Genomic DNA, 20,497 nt, shown 5'->3' with positions numbered 1-20,497 from the left:
AGAAAAAGAATACAAAGTACAACTTGCATTTTCTCGATTTACATATCAGAGAGCTCAAAAGGACCCACTTTATAATCAGTGCCGGAAGAGGAGGTTATAATTCAATAGAATAGGTCATCAAATGACATCTGATTATTGAAGAGGAATAACTAACCTGCGCCAACTGGAGTAATGGTTCCAAGTTTCACTGCCAACGGATAACGTGTCTCACGATAATGTTCCAGAGCGTGCCCATTTCCACCACTGCCATCAAAGAACCATTTTCCACACAATATGGATCCATCTGTCAGGTTTAGCCAAAGGTTCTCTCTCAGGTCACACCAGCCACATCTCCAGCCACTGTAAGGAATTGTGTGAGAGGACGAGATGATAAAACATTGTCTTAAGTTATACCAATGTTTCTTGCTTTCAAAATCAACTCAAATAATTACAAAAATATCCTCAAAATATATTCAATAATCTGACAGTGCTCTATTTATGCAAAATCTAAGTCCATCGATCATTTTTGGAATCATCTGATGAAAATTTATACTATACGAAGTTATGAATACCATAACAATATTACTCATTAGTGAGAACATGATAACAAAGTTATACCCTAAATACCTAGTTCCAGAACAATGTATCTAGCTCCAAAGATGCATTGGGGATCCCACTGGATTACACCCAGGAAGGATTATACAGCAATTGCCTCGGAAGTTTAAACTTCCAGTGGGCAACTGTGCTGCACTCGGAAACATCCAAAAATGCAATTTAATTCTCAAACTTCAGATGGTCCTGACAGTGTTACAGCAATAGTTCCCAGAAACAGTTAGAAGAATTTGCTTCTAGTTAACTGTAGCACTGGCGCATCCTGACCCCTCATGGAACTCCGCCATCCCCTCCCTATACCTCCCCAACTACCCCCGACACCCCCTCCAGGCCCAGGCCCAATTCGCAACTCCTGAATTCCCCCACCACCTGCCACCAGGCCTGACTCTGGTTTAGCTCACTGGGCTAAATCGCTGGCTTTTCAAGCAGGCCAAGCAGGCCAGCAGCATGGTTCGATTCCCGTACCAGCCTCCCCGGACAGGCGCCAGAATGTGGCGACTAGGGGCTTTTCACAGTAACTTCATTGAAGCCTACTCGTGACAATAAGCGATTTTCATTTCATTTTTCATTTAATTCCTGACTCCCCACCACCAGCCCAACTCCATCCCACCAGATCTGACTTGCGACGCCCACCTACATCCACAGTACCCACTCTTGACCACCATCCCCCCTTGCCCGACCCAGCCAATCCCACCCCATGCGACCCCTGCCCACTTATCCTCTCCCACACTTGTCAAAGGCCTTTAAACTTGGTTGGACCTTCAAACTTACCTGTTTATGGCAGCTAGTGCTGTAAAAATGGGGATGTGGCTTACTTATCTGCGACTGAACTGTCCACAATAGTAGACTCCATGAGTGTGCTGCACTGCACAGATCTCACCCAGCCCGAGTTGGAAGTTGGACGAGATAGGATCACTGGATTTTCAGTTACCTAACTTCGAGCGAATTGGCAGCCTGACTTAATTGCCACACCATCGAAAGTTATAGCCCATTGTTCCCTTTCCAAAGCATAAAATGTATCAATAACTTCACATATATCAACCCCTACCTCAATAACAGTTCAGCAGTAAAAGTGCAGAACTGTCAAGTCTCAAGGAAAAAGTTACTGATGAAATGGTAGGCTGGCAGTACCACAACTCAACTCATCAACGTTGTGCACTGTTATAGTTAGACAGTGACGGGATGTAATAGCGTTATTTGGCAGACAATAGTCTAGCATCAGAAATTCAAGGCTCAAGCTGCAGAGACTGGAACACTAAACTTAGGTTGTGCAGCACTGTCAAATCATGCCTTCATTTGGAAGAGATATTAAACAGAGGCCCTTTGTGCCCCCTCACATGGATGTAAAAGAACCTTTGATATTTTTCGAATAAGAGAAAGGGAGTTCTCCTGGTCAACCTTTATTCCTCAACCAACTTCATTAAAATAGTTGATCTAGTCTTATCCCACTTCGATTTACTGAAACTTGTTGTGCTAAAATTGTCTATTGCATTTTACTTAATTGGCTATGAAGCACTTTGGGACATTCTTTGGTCATAAAGCCACTATATAGGCACAGTGGTTAGCACTGCTGCCTCACAAGGCCAGGAACCCAGGTTTAATTCTGACCCTTGTGTGACTGCCTGTGTGGAGTTTGCATGCTATCCCTGCGTCTGCGTGGGTTTCTTCCGGGTGCTCCGGTTTCCTCCCACTGACCAAAGATGTGGTTAGATGGATTGGCCATGTGAAATCTCCCCTTACTGTCCACAGATGTGGTAGTTAACTGGGGTTACAGGGATACAGTGGGTCACTGTACCCAGGTGAGGTGTTCTTTCAAAGGGTCGGTGCAGACTCGATGGGCTAAGTGGCCTCCTTCTACACTGTAGGGACTCTATGGATCTATATCAACGCAAGTTCTTATTTCAGGCAATTTAGTTATAAAACAATGTGAGGAAAGCTCTACTGAAACAGCAGGAAGTTTAACCAATTTTAAATGGCATTTTATTTTTCTCCATCATTTCACTAGAAGGTCCTTATGAATATATATGATTTTATAAGTGAACAATATTCAAAACAAATAAAAATGAAGACTGACTGAGTCACAGCTATGCATTCGGTGTAGGGAAGGTTGTTGACCTGGGTGGGATTCGGACTCCATTGTCCAGCTGTTGAAGATTGTTTTCATGCTTTGAGTCCTTGAGTTCTTCCTCCCAAGAATCAGAGTCCTGTCTTATATATGGAGACCTTGCAGCAAGGGCAGCATCACAGGCTATTGTCACCTGGTGGGATGGGACCGAGGAAGAGAGGCAAGTTAAAATAATGACTCAATAAAGTTTCTCAAAATAAAACAGCAGCTTTTCGTGAGCAACTTAAATCAAAAGTATTTTTGGAATTCTACGGAAGACTGCTCTGCAAGATAATATGTCAAGTTATCTTTACAAAAGACAGTTTCTTTTTAACAATGCACCCACATACAAAACACCACGTTAACAATGTTGAGCCACCATGTTCACATCGTACTGTAGTGTTCAGCATCTTTTGGTATTCAATTGATTATTAGTTCATTTTAAATATGGCAGTTTTCACAGATACTGAAACTAGTTAAAATTATATCAAACCTACAGAATGGTCTCACATCGGTGCTGCTTAGGCTGAGCTATGTGGTGCGTGGAAAATAGTTCTGGCTTTCCTTTGGAGCAAATTAAAATGCAAATAAAATTTTAATCACAGCTCCAACTTTGCGGGAGTACCGTTAGCCTTTTCAGAATCACAGAATTGATCCTGAAAGTGTTAATGGGGAAATTAGTTACTGGTTATTCGAATTACCAAAAAGTTCTTACAACGGAGCTCACACCATCTTAGCTTTGGTCTGCCCATTTTCATCATTATACAATAACATTTGTGAGAAAGGGGCAGCACGGTAGCATTGTAGATAGCACAATCGCTTCACAGCTCCAGGGTCCCAGGTTCGATTAGGTGGATTGGCCATGATAAATTGCCCTTTGTGTCCAAAATTGCCCTTAGTGTTGGGTGGGGTTATTGACCTTGTGTAGGGTGCTCTTTCCAAGAGCCGGTGCAGACTCGATGGGCTGAATGGCCTCTTTCTGCACTGTAAATTCTATGTATGTGGTCGCATGGCCCCTTTAAGGGATCTTCCCACATGGCTCACGTGACTGTCTTGGGGTCTATCCCACGGGAGCACATGAGCCCCGACCAATGGGGGAAAAACTGCAGGGCCCTAGGAGCGGGGTCCCGGGCAGAGTGGAGCCTGGAACCAGAGAGTGAAGACCTGTCTAGTGACTCTGAGCCTGTGTATAGTTTACCTTTTACTTGTCACCAGTAAACTCTTGTTCAGTTATACTGGAAGTCTCCCTGGTATTGCCTCGAGCTACCACAGCCGATAGGTGGACAAGATTGCACTCAACTTTTATGCTCTATATAGTCAAAACGTCTGCTGAAACTCAGGGTGGGATTTTCCAGCCCTGCCTAGACCAGCCCAAAGTCCATTAATGTTTGGCAGGACCAGAAGACCCAGGTGACAGGCAGGGCTGGAAATTCTCGGTCTCAGTTGCTAACATATTGGCACCCCAGCATGAGCCATCAATTCCCCATAACGTTGGAAGGAAAGGGAAGAAAAATATGTTTCATTGGTTCCAAACAAGGCCTTATTTCATTGAGCATTTAAGTTTTGCACACATTCCTCTACTGTTTCCTGTTTCTTGTTGCGAGGGACAGATTGCTATGAATAGCAACAAATAACTTAAGAACATATGATCCATGAATTATGAGAAAAGTGATACTGTGGGAGTCTTTCTGAGCCAGCATCCATGTTAAATTCCAAAATCAGAGAACAGACTGTCTTTGGAGCATAATTGGTGTTTCTGAACATGATTGGCCAGTAAAAATTTATTTTTGTGTTGATGTAGTACGATAATTGTTTTATTTTCTATACTCAAGTGACGTTTCCAATGCCAATGCGGTAACGTGTCAGAAATTATGGCAATGGCAGATTTGACAATGGATGATGTTAATTGGATCTTTATGTTCACAACTAACATCACACAATGGTGGGCTGCAAATTGCCTCAATTCTATAACTACACAGTAATATTAATGATGCATCTAGGTACTTGTGAAGATGAAGCCCAATGGTGTTTCTCCCTGCAAACTGAGTAAGCATGAGAATAAGCACCTGAGATTGACGTGTACCACTGAGAAATGATAGCCCTGTAACTTCTGAAAAGACGTGAATTCAAAGTTTATTAAAAATATTTTTCAGGGCTCTGGCAGCTATCAGCATCCAAATAGGCGAGCTATCAACAGATTTCTAGCCACCCTGCCTACTGTGGCATTGTCTTTTTCAGGGTGGCAAGGTGACATCCATCTCACCTGCCAGGCTAAAGATAACCACCCATCCAGGAGGAAAACACAGTGTAGTGCACAGCAGGCTGCCAAAATCTTCACCACTTTGGTTGGCAAACATTGCAAAACGATCCCTCGCCACCTCCTTCTCTGACCTGTCCAGGCACTGGAAGCATAATTTGAGCACAACTGTTCTCTCCCACAACTTGCCGTATGCACATGTGTACGCGATTCCACCATTCCTGTTGGTAGGGATGTGGAAGGCTGTCATCAGCAATGGGGACGTTTTGTCCTCTACAATCTATCAACCTCCTTTATTCCTTTGCACTGAACAAGTCATCAATGTTGGAATGAAAAAAAAACTAAAGCATCCCGAGCACTTTCCAATGCTTTGCATCAACATGCAGGATGTGCAGTTGGGTATTGATGCAACCATCAATTCACTCGAGACATGAGTAGAAGTAAACCGTGGCTTTAATCAACTTAGAACAGTGCCTGCCTGCGACTGATCCAATACTGAGAACCGCCTGCAGATCGACTGCTCTTTATACCTCCCTTCAAGGGGAGGAGCCATGGGCAGAGCCCATACATGCCCCAACATGTTCCCCTATGGATAATGCCATTCAATGGCCCATAGGAGAAGCCCACAAGGGCAGCAGCATAGCACAGATACAAGTACAATGGTGGATTATTGGCATAATACATTCACCACAGGTATCATAGTCTTATTGTAACATTCCACAGCGCATGCCCCCATTTTTCAAATGTATGGTCTCACTTCCATTTCAAAGCTAAGCTGTATAATTTCTGATTTAACTATTTGCTCTGAATTAGTTACATACTTCCAGAATAAAGGGATCGTACACATGCTGACAGTGATTTAAAATTATTTCACATTCTACACTTATTGATTAAAGCCATATTCAGAATGTCGACAGAAACTTGGCTAACTTTGGCCTGTGCATTAAAAACTGTTTCCTTAAATTATACACCACATTTGTTGCTAATTTTTCTATCTCCTTTAGAATAGGATTAGTATGCTCAGGCTAAAAGGGTTGTACTTCTTCCCTCAACCTCCTCTCTCCACCCCAAATTCAAAGGATCCTGAGCATGTCAGAGATGGACAATATATGTTGCTGAACACACTCACTCACCAGCGCTGGCAATTCTTCTATGTTTGGCAAAGGAATTTCATAGTGGTCAGGAAATATAACGAGTTTAGCTTCATCTTCACACTCATAATCTTCATTGTTGACGTTTTCATTCTTCTCCAGTTCTGAGAGAGGGAAAAAAAAGGAATAAAATTTAGAAGAAACAGATCACTGCTGAAGCTGTTTACCCAAAGGTTACTTTATTCAAAACAAATGTTTGAGCAGAGGGTTCCTGCTCCCTCCACGCTTCAAGCAACACATACAAGCTGCATTTGGAACTGAAAGCTGCAATGTATACATGTGATTTAGATGTCAATCAGAAGGTGTTGCAATATTCAGTTATGGTTTTTATTTAAGTTTTAAATGAAAAGTCACTTCAGTAAAAAATAAAAATGCAGGAATAAAATAAGGTAAGTTATCACATCAGCTTCTATGACCTAAAGTATGTCATCTCTGACTAGCATCACAACTGCTCGAGAGATGGGATAAAAGTTGAATGAAATAAACACTCATAACACCGTGCAATTTTTATGTACATGACCATTAAAGATTGGCTACAGGTTTGTCTTTTTATGTACCTTTGGTGGCTAATCATATCAAAAGATAGAACCAGAAACCATGGCTCCTACCACTCTGATTTTAATTTGTAATTAAAAATCTGCACCGGTTCAATCTGTGCAATTCTTCCCTATTTTTAAATGACAACAATTGTTGGTTGGCAATAAATCCACAGGTGGGGTGAAAATTAGCATTTATTTCTGTCTGCAATGACTCATAAATATTAAGATTCAACATCTGCTGACCTATAATTAGGCACATGGTTTACAGAATTAGTGTTTTTTTATGCCATTTTGACAAATTATAATATACCTCAACTTAATACTGTCCTAGTCAGGACTGTGGTCCTTAATTACTTCAAGATATGATGAAAACTGGAACTTCTTTTCATGTTTCTTTTCCTTCTGTCACTATGAAACTTGAAATGTGAGTAACAGAGGACTGAATGGGACACTGGATTAGCACACTACTTCAACATTCGGCCCCTTGGATCAGAACCAGTCCAAGTCAAGGAAGGGTTTGGCAATGAGATGAGTCAGGTGACCCCATTCTACTCCTGATCCACAGAGCAGAAAGCTTGCATATAATTGCCAATCTACCAGCACTATCATGCTCCTATAGGGCAGCTCATTGAGATGGCAGGAAATGCAGAGGACATGGTACTATTCAAAGGCAAGATACATTCATCAATACTTGTTTGTGAAAACCAATTTTCTGAGACAGCATGGTTTAATTCAGGACCTAGCGTTGTTCCCAGGACGTTACTGTACTGCAGGAAGAACTTAAATGGTTTCACCATTTCACACAGAGGTAAGGCTCTCTTTCACAATATTCTTATTCTTGACATTGTCCTGTACCACCATACTTTGGGCACAGGACCATCAATCCTTCTCACTGTACTTCCAGTGTCCCTAATCAAATCACAAAGGGACACTTTGGTGAACTTTCTTCTGCCTGACATAATTACATTTCTTTTCAGCCACACTTACTGAAGCATCTTTGCATCATATGCCATGATGGTTCGGACCTCCTCAAAACCCTTCAATAATCCCGTTCCCACCAGATGGAAGCTTGAAAATTGGCCTCAGGCCATCGACCAAAACTATTTTGGTCATGATTGTCATAATATACATCCATGTATATGATGGAGTGCAGACAGGCAGTGATTGACACACAGCATGACCAGTGAGCACACAGAACACAGCAGCCAATCACCAGACAGGGCACGGCCACTATAAAGCCAGAGGGCACCAGTTTTCCCGCTCTTTCGGAATCCAGCCTCTGAGACAGTCAGAGCTCGTGAGCAGCAGCCAGTGCAAACACCATGTGGTAGTCAGTTAGTCTGGTCAGGCGAGCTTCAGGTCCCCAGTCAAGTCAGCATAGTGTCAACCCACGGTTAAGCATGTAATATAGTTCGATGTTAAATAAAATCGTGTTGCATCTCATCAAGTGTTGGAAGCCTGTCTCTCTCCACACTGCATCAAACGCAGTCCACAAAGACCCAGCTTACCCAACACATCAATGATTATTCCTGCAGTCAATTTGTAACAAATCTAAATCTATACCAGGCATGGCCCTTTTATTATTGTGCCAGCACTGAATTTTGTTTACAGCACAATGCTCATTCGACTAAACAGCTGCCGTCCTTTGTCAGACTCAGCCAACAATTGCACTTTTTACTGTCATACGATGACGTACATATGTTTGAGTGGATGGTAATTAAGCCGAATTAGCCTGCTGACGATGCACTGGAATCATGAGCCATCCCTTCTTCATTTCAAAAGGAAGATCCTTTGCAACCCAGCCCCTCAATTTGAAATGGCAAGCAGCAAACAGTTACTAAATGACAACATACTATTTTTATGAAAACGATGTGTTCATAAGACTGCTGGATTCATCAAAGGGAACATTACGATAGCAATCAAATATGAATTAGGAATCATCTGTGGAAATTTCCAAGGCTTAGAGATGTCAGCCTGAGTTGAATATTTGTTTTTCTTTAAATATGTGTTTCCAAATATGACGATTTTCCTACAAAATAATAACTTACATAAAAGTCTGAAGAACCATTGCAATAAATGTTCTACTTTACACATTCTCCTATTCCAAAAACATGACCCAACTTATACTTTGATAACTGCTAATTTATGTCTGATGCAAACAACATGGATGAGATTTTGTGAAAGTTGAAGTTCGAACGCCTTCATTAAAAATAAAAGTTTTCTGCACAAACTGTTCAATTTTTTAGAAAAGATGTACTTCCATAAACTTACTGGTGGAGCCTTGGAGGAACAGGCTTTTTTAGCGGAAGCTATTTGTTCCTCTATACACGTGAATGTTTATTGCACACACTCTAAATCAAAATTATCAAAGCTTTGTTTATGTAGATACCTTCTGCCTGTCGTAATTCAAACTAAATATTTCCTGTCCTATCTCTGGGATCATACTTCTGATAGGAGTATTCTGTGTCAGAGAGTAATGTGAAATCCTTCCCCCACCCAGACTGAAAAAGCCTGCACAACCTACTCTAAATATAACAGGCAGGATCTTGTAATAAGTTCACAGAGGCAGAAGTCCCTTCACCAGAATTCCTTTTATTTACAAAACTCCTGGATTGTGGTGGGGGCCGGGGCATCTTTAAATGGCCCTCGCCCGATCCTCCATAAGGGTGTAGCCCTGACTCATCCTCATACACCAGAGAAGTTACATGAGGTGCTAGAAAAACACATTTCTCCCTCTTAAGGCGCACGCCTGCTGCTGAAAACCTCTTAATGTTTTCCTCCAGGTTTTGCAAGTGTTCTGCCCTTTGTTTTTCCTGTAATGAGGACTCTGTCCAGGTAAATGGCGACCAGTGGTAACCTTGTAATATATTGTCCTCTGGAATATCGCACAGCTGACGATAGCCTGAAGGGTAATCTTGGATCTATCGTTGAGAATTTTGGCGAATCTACATCCAGCTTCAGCTGTAGATATGCATGGCTCATATCCAGCTTTGAAAACAGGAGTCCTCCAGCCAGCTTTGCATTCAAACCCTCAATCCGGGGAATTGGGTATTTGTCCACTTGCGAGAAGCGATTAATAGTTTGTTTGAAATCGTCATAAAGGCGCCCGAGCTGTCCAGCTTAAGGATAGGCAACACGGGTGCCGCCCATTCTGCAAACGGACCGATTTTATTATTCCTTCCCGCTCAAATCTTTTGATTTCCATATCAACTTTCTGCCTTGACGCGAAGGATACCGGTCGTGCCTTGTAGAATTTTGGGACTGCCTCTGGATCTATGTGTTGTGTCGCCTTTGCTCCCTTTATTGTTCCAAGCCCTTCTCAGAAAACCTCTTGGTATCTGCAGGTGCTCACTCAGGCGACCATTTTCCAGCTGGAAAATGTTTACCCAATCCAGCTGGAGTTCTTTTGGCCAGTTTCGTCCCAATAAGCTTGGCCCCACACCATTCACTACCATTAAAGGCAGCCTAACCAGTTGCTCTCCATGAGCCGCAGGTACATGCTTTGTGCCCAACACTCTCAGTGGTTCCCCTGTGCATGTCCTCAGTTTTGCCGAGGTCCTGGTTAGGGATGAAGGTTGCAGTCCAGTACGAATTTTATTAAATACTCTTTCCTTTATCACTGATAAGGCTGTTCCTGTGTTGACGTCCATTAATGTGGGATGTCCATTCAACCTGATGGTTAATTTAATGGGTTTTGATTTATCCATCGCTACACAATTTAGTTGTTCCTCGTTGAAGGTAGGTGGGGCTTCTAAGGTATGCATTCTCCTGTACCCCAGCCTACGTGTCCTTCTCCAAGATGTTGGTTTGGACCTCTATTTCTTCTCTCTGGCTCCGATCCCTGGCAACAACTACAATATCATGCCGTGTGAAAAGCTGCAGGGTCTGCCGTCTGTCTGGAAGCGGTTCTGCGAGTGTGCCTAGGTTCCTTAGTATCCGAGTCATTCCTGAGGGTGGCTATGCAGTTACCTATCCCCCAGCGGTAGTCCCTTAACTCAGTTTCACTGGTGTGGGTGTCTACCTCCATCAGAGTACCCCGTAAGACATGCGCTCCGCTCGCTGCTTTTTCTAAGGACAAAGCCAGCTGTAATGCTAGTTTGCAATCGAACTCGGCCTCTGCTAGCAGACGTTTTTTTACTGCTAAATATTTATACCGCACATCAACCAGTCTCGGAGCATCTCATTTAGCCTCAGGCCAAATTCGCAAGTTCTAGCTAATTGCCTTAATCTTGTTAAAAGGTTAGTGACTGACTCCCCAGTGTCTCGGACTGCTGAGTAAAACCGGTCCCTTCGCAGGATCAGCGGTGGCTTAGGGTCATAGTACTCTTTTACTAAGTCCGTCAATTCCTGGAAAGCTTTCGTGTCTGGTGCCTCCGGAAAAGTGAGACAGCGCATAATGGCAAAGGTTGCTGGCCCAGAATGGTCAACAGAATGACCCGTTACTTTTCATCCGGAACTAGATCACTTGCTCTAAAGAAGCACTTCATCCACTCTACATATTGGGCCCAGTCTTCCAGGGTCAAAAGAATCCAACTTCCCAAATAAAGGCATTTTGCCTGTCAGTGGGTTACCCTGAATATGTGGCGGCTGCTAATGAGCAGGTTCCATCGGGTCGTTCCGTTTTCCTCGTCGCCACTGTAATAAATCCACAGAGGCAGCAGTCCAGTCACCAGAATTCCTTTTATTTACAAAACCAACAGCCGAACTACCAGGTGCATTCAGCTTTCGGTCTACACTGGGAGTGTAGAGGATCTGACACTCCTTGTTATATACAGAGAAAGGTGTTCCCTGATTGGGCCACTAATTAGGGAACTCGTATTCTAATTGGCCAATCTTAAAGGCCTGGCCTAAATCATTACAAATCCCACTTCACCTCTTTGGCTGGAACTGTTCATCTTCAAAAAGTCAAATCATATCTGGCTATGTTCTTGAAAATTTTAAATTGTATACTGTTACAGAGTACATTTTGAGTACAGAGTGTTCTTATAAGCTTTTCTCCCACATAATTGTTTCTCTGATGTCTGATGAGGGTTCCGAGCAGGTTCGGGCTTTGGTGGGTTTTTTCAGTCTGCAAGATGGTGACTTGTAAGCCAGACCTGCTTTTACTAGTGCTCCTGTTTTCATAGTTATTACTGTTACTACGTACTGTTCTGCTGAGTTACTGTTATTGTCAAACTTTTTTATTCATTTATATAAAGAAGTTCCTTCTTTTAAGCAAAGCATTCGACTATCTGCTTTGTGGTCTCAAGTTATCACATATACAAACTGCAAGGTGAATCTTAGCACTGCAGCCAAGCACGAGAGCATGTCCTTGCATATTCAGATACGGTGCCCATCTATTTAGAGACAAGAAGCTGCAGCTGAAGTTCCATGCTTCCAACAGGTACAAGGGATAAGGCTTGAATTCTTATTAGTTCTTATATTCACGAAGGTCAGGTGCCACTGCTGAGGCCAACATTCAATGTCTATCCATAAAGGCCCTGAAGGAGCTAGTGGTGAGCCATTTACCTGAGCCGAAGAAATCTATATGGTGCAAGTGCCCATAAAGTGCTGTTAGGAAGGGGATTTCTGTACTTGCAAAGGGTCAGATTGGACTCAATGTCTTTTTCTCTCTGTTCTGCTGCCAGACCTGTTCAATTTTGCCAGCACGTTCTATTTTTAGTTCAGATTTTCAGCACTGCAGCATTTTGCTTTTAGCTTGCCACACCATCAACATCCTGGGGGCTGTCATTGACCAGAAACTGAGCTTGACCAGCCATACAAATACTGTAACTACACAAGCAAGTCAAACACTAGGGATTCTGTAGTGACTAACTCACCTCTCTGATTCCTGAATGCCTGCCCATACGCAGGAGCATACCAGGACCATGATCAAATACTCCCCAATGGCCTGGATGAGTGCAGCTCCAACAACACTCAAGAAGCTCAACACCATCCAGGACAAAACAACGCACTTGATCAGCACCTCACCCACTTCCTTAAAACATTTACCCTTTCTCCATGGTCTCAGAGAGGAAGCAGTGTGTAAATTATACAAAATTATGTAAATTATGCATTGCAGCAACTTGCCAAGGTTCCCTCAACAGTGCCTTCCACACCCACAATCTCCACCATCCGGAAGGACAAAGGCAGCAGAGCAAGTCACACACCATCCTGACTTGGAAGTATATCGCTATTCCTTCACTGCCACTATGCCAAAATCCTGGAACTCCCTTTCTAATACCACTGTGTGATTACCTACATCAGATGGGCTACAGTAGATCAAGAAGACGGCTTACCCCCAATACTGGTCCCAGTGGCACTTCATGGTTTATTGCCCTCCAACTTGAGAAAGACCCACTTATCACTACTCGCTGCTTCCTGTTAGGACCTCAACCTCCAGATTACTCAGTACTACAATGGATTTTTCCTCATCACTTTCAAGGAAGTGTGGTGATATGTATTACTGTAAATACACAAGGGGTTAATGTAAATATACGTTGACTAGATAGACACCAGAGGGAGCACCAGGGACATGACACACAGACATTCAACCAATAGGTCAGTAAGATAGGACACGACCAATGGGCATTCAAGATACACACAGAGGTGACACTACCACAGGAGGGCATTACACCAACCCATATATAAGGACACAGCACATATGATCTTCCTCTTTTCAGTGGAGACATTCAGTGGGCACACAGGGCTGACTTGAAACACGTCACACCCACGACCTGGATTGTAGCAGACTGGTTCGTCAATCTGAGTAGCTATAGCAGGATTAACAGGAGAGTCGAATCCAAGTAGGAGAATCGTTAACAGTGTAATAAATGTGTTAAAGCTATCTCCAAGTCTGAACCTTCCTTTGTCAGAGTGTACATCAAGGAAGCAGCTTATGCTACATCAAGAGCATAACAAAACAGGAAGAGCCAATTCAGGTCCAGCAGGTCTTCGTGGGGATGTCTGCTGCAATGCCTTCTGTATCTGCCACGACTGGCCTTACTTTGTGAAGAACTAAGAGGTTCATAACTTTAAATCAGTCTATACCTGGGGGCCTGGTGGTTGGTATCTCTGTGAAAGAAAGAAACTTACAACTGAGTATATAAACTTCCTCAGCTTCTGAAGGATGTATTTCTACTGCATCTAACTAAAAGGTTGAAGATTGTTGCATGAAAAACAATGAGTGGTTCAAATGATGAGGATCATCTGTTTTTTCTAGGATCCCTATAAGTATACCAACATCACCATTCAATAAGGATGTACTTTGATTGATGCCAAAAGGAATAACACTAACATGATGTTTATATTGAGCCCACTGCTGCCACCATCTTCTGATATGTGTTGTTTTACCTTGGACTCTATGCATGGGGCTTTGTCAATAGACAGACTGTAGACATACACTAGTATCTGCCTGCCTAATTGTGTTCATTAGTACTCCATCTAAACAGGTTACAGAGAAGGCACGTTGTTCTTAGGCATAATTCCAACCCCTCCTCTAAAACTTGACTGACTGATGTCAGCAGTATATCAATTTTAGACCTAACTATCTGTTAACGCTTTATACTGCAAAAATTGCAAAACCTGCTTTTGTTAAATTGTTATTCAGAGTAATAATCAGAAATACTATGCATCAGTAAATGGAATTATTCACAGCTGCAGCTTACCGAGTATAATGCGAGGAGATTTCTTCTTGGGTATCCCTCCACCAGAAGCTCCAGTGGCCTTCTATCATTTTGAAATGAAAAAAAAAACGTTTTGTGAGATTTGAGTCAACTTTCACAAAGAGGTTTGTGTTTTCTTATTTTTCAGTAGTTAACATGACAGTTACATCAAAAAGGCAGCTAAAGTCGAACATGGTTAGTTTTAAGTATTCAGTAAGGTTCCAACATTTGTTGAGCACCTTTCTAGACCGTAACAACACACATACTTGAGAATTACAGCGATTCCCTGTAAGAACACTATTCACGACACCCTATGCTGCTCTTGTTTGGCCCTTGTTTCGCACTGTAACCAATCACTATTTGTTGATGTACCATTGTCCATGTACTCTGTTGATGATTCTTTTGTCTACTATGTACCTACCGTGTACGTTCCCATGGCCGCAGAAAAATACTTTTTACTGTACTTCGCTACATGTGACAATAAATATCAATCAATCAATTAATCGATTGTGTCAGACACATTTTTGGAATTGTGTAACGCTATACAACTTCATAATGTATGTCTATTGTGCTGAAAGCATGTTACAAAGAAATTATTTATATTATATCACGTAGGAAACTTCTCAAATATATATTACACTAATGCGCATCATACTTGCAGAGGAACAGCAACAACAGATAAGGGGCATAAAAATAAAGCACAAGGGAATTAAACTGATGATCTGCCAATGAGGAACTATTAGGAACGTAAGATAACAGTATAAAAGCACAAGCAGTTGATTTTTAAATGTTCAGGAATATTTCCGTTACCAGCCCACAAGTTCACTGGGTTTTGCAGATAAGGGGCAGAGTAGTGTAGTTGTTATACTGGATGAATAATCAGCAGTCAGAGATACTAACCCAATAGAACACAAGTACAAATCCTACTGTTTGAGAATCTGAATTCAATTTTAACAATCTGGAAGGAGGAGATGGGGTTGGAATTGGAGGATGGGGTGTGTTGCGAGGCTTTGCGGAGGGTGAATGCTACACGTTCGTGCGCAAGATTAGGATTAACAAAGTTGGAGGTAGTGTATAGGGCTCATGTGACTAGGTATAGGATGAGTAGGTTGTTTGCGGGAGTGGAGGATGTGTGAGCGTTATAGGAGGGGTCCGGCTAACCATGTGCACATGTTCTGATTGTTTCCTAAGCTCATGAGGTTGTGTATCCCCTTCTTTAGCACCATGTTCTAAAGCAGTTGAAACACTTGTCAAGAGGAAGAAGGAGGCTTATGTGAAGGTGAGACGTGATGGTTCAGTTGGGTCGCTTGAGATTTACAAGTTAGTTAGGAAGGCTCTAAAGAGAGAGCTAAGAAGAGCCAAGCGAGGACATGAGAAGTCTTTGGTAGGTAGGATCAAGGATAACCCTAAAGCTTTCTATAGGTATGTCAGGAATAAAAGAATGACTAAGGTAGGAGTAGGGCCAGTCAAGGACAGTAGTGGGAAGTTGTGCGTAGAGTCCGAGGAGATAGGAGAGGTGCTAAATGAGTATTTTTCGTCAGGATTCACACAGGAAAAAGACAAAGTTGTCGAGGAGAATACTGAGATACAGGCTACTAGACTAGAAGGGCTTGAGGTTCATAAGGAGGAGGTGTTAGCGATTCTGGAAAGTGTGAAAATAGATAAGTTCCCTGGGCCGGATGGGATTTATCCTAGGATTCTCTGGGAAGCTAGGGAGGAGATTGCTGAGCCTTTGGCTTTGATCTTTAAGTCATCTTTGTCTACAGGAATAGTGCCAGAGGACTGGAGGATAGAAAATGTTGTCCCCTTGTACAAGAAGGGGAGTAGAGATAACCCCGGTAACTATAGACCAGTGAGCCTTACTTCTGTTGTGGGAAAAGTATTGGAAAGGTTTATAAGAGATAGGATGTATAATCATCTGGAAAGGAATAATTTGATTAGAGATAGTCAACATGGTTTTGTGAAGGGTAGGTCGTGCCTCACAAACCTCATTGAGTTCTTCGAGAAGGTGACCAAACAGGTGGATGATGGTAAAGCAGTTGATGTGGTGTATATGGATTTCAGTAAAGCGTTTGATAAGGTTCCCCATGGTAGGCTATTGCAGAAAATACAGAGGCATGGGATTCAGGGAAATTTAGCAGTTTGGATCAGAAATTGGCTAGCTGATAGAAGACAAAGAGTGGTGGTTGATGGGAAATGCTCTGACTGGTGTCCAGTTACTAGTGGTGTGCCACAAGGATCTGTTTTGGGGCCATTGCTGTTTGTCATTCTTATAAATGACCTGGTGGAGGGCGTAGAAGGATGGGTGAGTAAATTTGCAGATGACACTGAAGTCAGTGGAGTTGTGGACAGTGCAGAAGGATATTACAAGTTACAGAGGGACATAGATAAGCTGCAGAGCTGGGCTGACAGGTGGCAAATGGAGTTTAATGCAGAAAAGAAAAGTGTGAGGTGATTCATTTTGGAAGGAATAACAGGAAGGCAGAGTACTGGGCTAACGGTAAGATTCTTGGTAGCGTGGACGAGCAGAGAGATCTCGGTGTCCATGTCCATAGATCCCTGAAAGTTGCCACCCAGGTTGAGAGGGTTGTTAAGAAGGCGTTCGGTGTGTTAGCTTTTATTGGTAGAGGAATTGAGTTTCGGAGCCATGAGGTCATGTTGCAATTGTACAAAACTCTGGTGCGGCCGCATTTGGAGTATTGTGTGCAGTTCTGGTCGCCACATTATAGGAAGGATGTGGAAGCATTGGAAAGGGTACAGAGGAGATTTACAAGAATGTTGCCTCGTATGGAGGGAAGATCAGATGAGGAAAGGCTGAAGGACTTGAGGCTGTTTTCGTTAGAGAGAAGAAGGTTAAGAGGGGACTTAATTGAGGCATACAAGATGATCAGAGGATTAGATAGGGTGGACATCGAGAGCCTTTTTCCTCGGATGGTGATGTCCAGCACGAGGGGACATAGCTTTAAATTGAGGGGAGATAGATATAGGACAGATGTCAGATGTAGGTTCTTTACTCAGAGAGTAGTAAGGGCGTGGAATGTCCTGCCTGCAACAGTAGTGGACTCGCCAACACTAAACGCATTAAAATGGTCATTGGATAGGCATATGGACGATAAGGGAATAGTGTAGAGGGACTTTAGAAGGGTTTCACAGGACGGTGCAACATCGTGGGCCGAAGGGCCTGTACTGCGCTGTAATGTTCTATGTTCTATGTCACCGATTCTGCAAATTGAACTGAAGCCCTGTCCCTTGCAAATTGAACTGAAGCCCTGTCCCTTGGGGACCATATTTGGGGTGTCGGACCTGTTGGAGCTGCAGACGGGGGTGGGGCTGATGTTCTAGCCTTCACTTTGCTGATTGCACAAAGGTAGGGGCTGGTCAGGTGGAGGTCAGCTTCTCCGCCCAGTGCCTCAGTATGGCTGAGGGATCCTATGGAGCTTTTATACCTCGAGAAAGTCAAGTACACAGTGAGGGCAGCAGTTGAGGGGTTCTACCGGAGGTTGCAGCCATTTATTCTGTACTTTAAAGATCTGGTCACCATTAATTGCTAGGGGTGGGGAGAAGGGGGAGGAGGGAATTAGATCAAAGAACAATACAGCATAGGAACAGGCCCTTCAGCCCTCCAAACGTGTGCTGATCACGTGTCCTATCTAGACTAACCGCCTATATCCTTCTATATCCCGTCTGTTCATGTGTCTATCCAGATAAGTCTTAAAGGTCACTAACGTATCTGCCTCAACCACCTCACTTGGCATTGCATTCCGGGACAGCACCACCCTGTGTTAAAAAAAACCTTCCCTGCACACCTCCACTGAACCTGTCTCTCCTCACCTTGAACTTGTGCCCCCTTGTAATTGTCATTTACGCCCTGGGAGAAACCCTATTCATACCCCTCATAATTTTATAAACTTCTATCAGGTCGCTCCTCAGCCTCCGTCTCTCTAGGGAGAACAATCCCAGTTTATTCAATCTCTCCTCATAACTAATACCCTCCATACCAGGCAACATCCTGGTAAACCTTTTCTGTACTCTCTCCAAAGCCTCCATGTCCTTCTGGTAGTGCGGTGACCAGAATTGGGCACAGTATTCCAAATGTGGCCTAACCAACGTTCAATATAACTGTAACATAATTTGCGAGCTTTTATACTCAAAACCCCACCGGATGAAGCATGCCATATGCTTTCTTTACCACCATTTCCCCCTGTGCTGCCATTTTAAAGGAACTGTGGACCTGCACGCCCAGATCTCTTGTGTGTCTATGCTCCTGATGGTTCTGCCATTAATCTTATAGCTCTCACCTGAATTCGATCTACTGAAATGCATCACCTCACATTTGTCTGGGTTAAATTCCATCTGTCATTTCTCCGCCCAATTTTGCAGCCTATCTATATCCTGCTGTATTCTCTGACAATCTTCATCACGATCCGCAACTCCTGCAATCTTAGTATCATCTGCAAACTTACTAATCAGACCAGCTATGTTTTCTTCCAAGTCATTTATATATATTACAAACAGCAGAGGTCCCAGTACTGAACCCTGCGGAACACCACGAGTTGCAGACCTCCATTTGGAAAAACACCCTTCCACTGCTACCCTCTGTCTTCTATGGCCAAGCCAGTTCTGAATCTATCTAGCTAGTTCACCCCTGACCCCACGTGATTTAATCTTTTACACCAGTCTGCCATGAGGGACCTTGTCAAATGCTTTACTAAAGTCCATGTAGACAACATCCACAGCCCTTCTCTCATCAATCATTTTTGTCACTTTCATAAAACTCAATTAAATTAGTGACTCATGACCTCCCTCGTACAAAACCATACTGTCTGTCGCTAATAAGACCATTCACTTCCAAATGTGCATAGATCCTCGGCGGGTTTCCCTGTCCCGCCGTGCCAGATTTCTGGTGCAGCACGCTGTCGCGATTCTCCATTTTGCCGGCTGGTCAATGGGGATTCCCATTGTGGGACAGCCCTATGCCGTCGGAAAACCCCAGGGCTACCGGCAAAATGGAGCATCCTGAAGGCGGAGAATTCACCCCCCTATCTCTGAGAATCTTTTCCAACAATTTCACTATCACTGATGTCAAATTAACTGGCCTATAGTTACCTGGGTTATCCTTGCTACTCTTCTTAAATAACGGGACAACATTGGCTATCCTCCAATCCTCTGGGAACTCACCTGTGGCCAACGAGTAAACAAAGATTTCTGTTAGAGGCCCAGTGATTTCATCTCTTGTCTCCCTCAGTAATCTGGGATAGATGCCATCTGGCCCTGGGGGTTTGTCTACCTTAATGTTTTTTAACACACACACCACTTCCTCCCCTGTATTAACAACCTGTTCCAAAGTATTTACCTATCCCTCCAAGACACCACCAATCAACGTGTCTCTCTTCTCTGTGAATACCAATGCAAAATACTCATTAAGGATCTCACCTACTTCCTTTGGTTCTACGCATAATTTCCCTCCTTTGTCCTTGAGTGGACCAACTCTTTCTCTTGCTAGCCTCTTGTTCCTAATATACATATAAAATGCCTTGGGATTCTCATTAATCCTGTCTGCCAAGGACATTATGTGACCCCTTTTTGCCCTCGTAACTCCCTGCTTGAGCTCTTTTCTACTTTCCTTGTATTCTTCGAGTACTTCATCTGTTTTTAGTTGCCTAGACCTCATGTGTGCATCCTTTTTCTTTTTGACTAGACTCACAATTTCCCTGGTCATCCACGGTTCCTGAATACTGCCTTTCCTGTCTTTCTTTTCATCGGCACATGCCTGTCCTGCACTCCCATCAACTGCTCCTTAAAAGACTCCCAAATGCCAAATGTGGATTTACCCTTAGCCTTTCCCAAACAACAGCCTCCAAATCCTACCTAATCTAGTTGTATTTAGCCTAACCCCAATTTAGCACCTTAACCCTAGGACAGCAATCGTCCTTTTCCATGAGTATCCGAAATCTAATGGAATTGTAGTCACTGTTCGCCACATGTTCCCTCACTGCAACCTTGATGATCTGGCCGGGTACATTCCCTAGTACTAACTCCAGTATAGCCCCCTCTCTAGTCGGACTATCCACATATTGCTCCAAAAAACCTTCCTGGGCACACTTAACAAATTCCTCACCATCCAGACCCCTAGCCCTCAGGGATTTCCAGTCAATGCGGAAAGTTAAAGTCTCCCACTATAACAACCCTATTATTTCTACATTTATCCAGAA

General features: G+C 43.1%; 1 protein-coding gene across 1 annotated transcript in view; it reads right to left on the bottom strand.

Moving 5' to 3' along the window:
- usp13 (ubiquitin specific peptidase 13) overlaps positions 1-20,497 on the bottom strand; it is a 138,795-nt gene that overhangs the window by 98,648 nt on the left and 19,650 nt on the right. Inside the window, exons 3-6 of the mRNA XM_038816610.1 lie at positions 14,289-14,349; positions 6,086-6,207; positions 2,707-2,849; positions 155-339 (exon numbers count right to left, since the gene is read on the bottom strand). Of these exons, the coding sequence (XP_038672538.1) occupies positions 155-339; positions 2,707-2,849; positions 6,086-6,207; positions 14,289-14,349 (511 nt within the window). The remainder of the gene's footprint in view (positions 1-154; positions 340-2,706; positions 2,850-6,085; positions 6,208-14,288; positions 14,350-20,497) is intronic.

The sequence above is a fragment of the Scyliorhinus canicula genome, chromosome 13, assembly GCF_902713615.1.
Source record: "Scyliorhinus canicula chromosome 13, sScyCan1.1, whole genome shotgun sequence".
Classification (NCBI taxonomy): Eukaryota; Metazoa; Chordata; class Chondrichthyes; order Carcharhiniformes; family Scyliorhinidae; genus Scyliorhinus; species Scyliorhinus canicula.
Note: the sequence above shows the minus strand (reverse complement) of the source record. Positions and strands in the feature narration are given on the sequence as shown.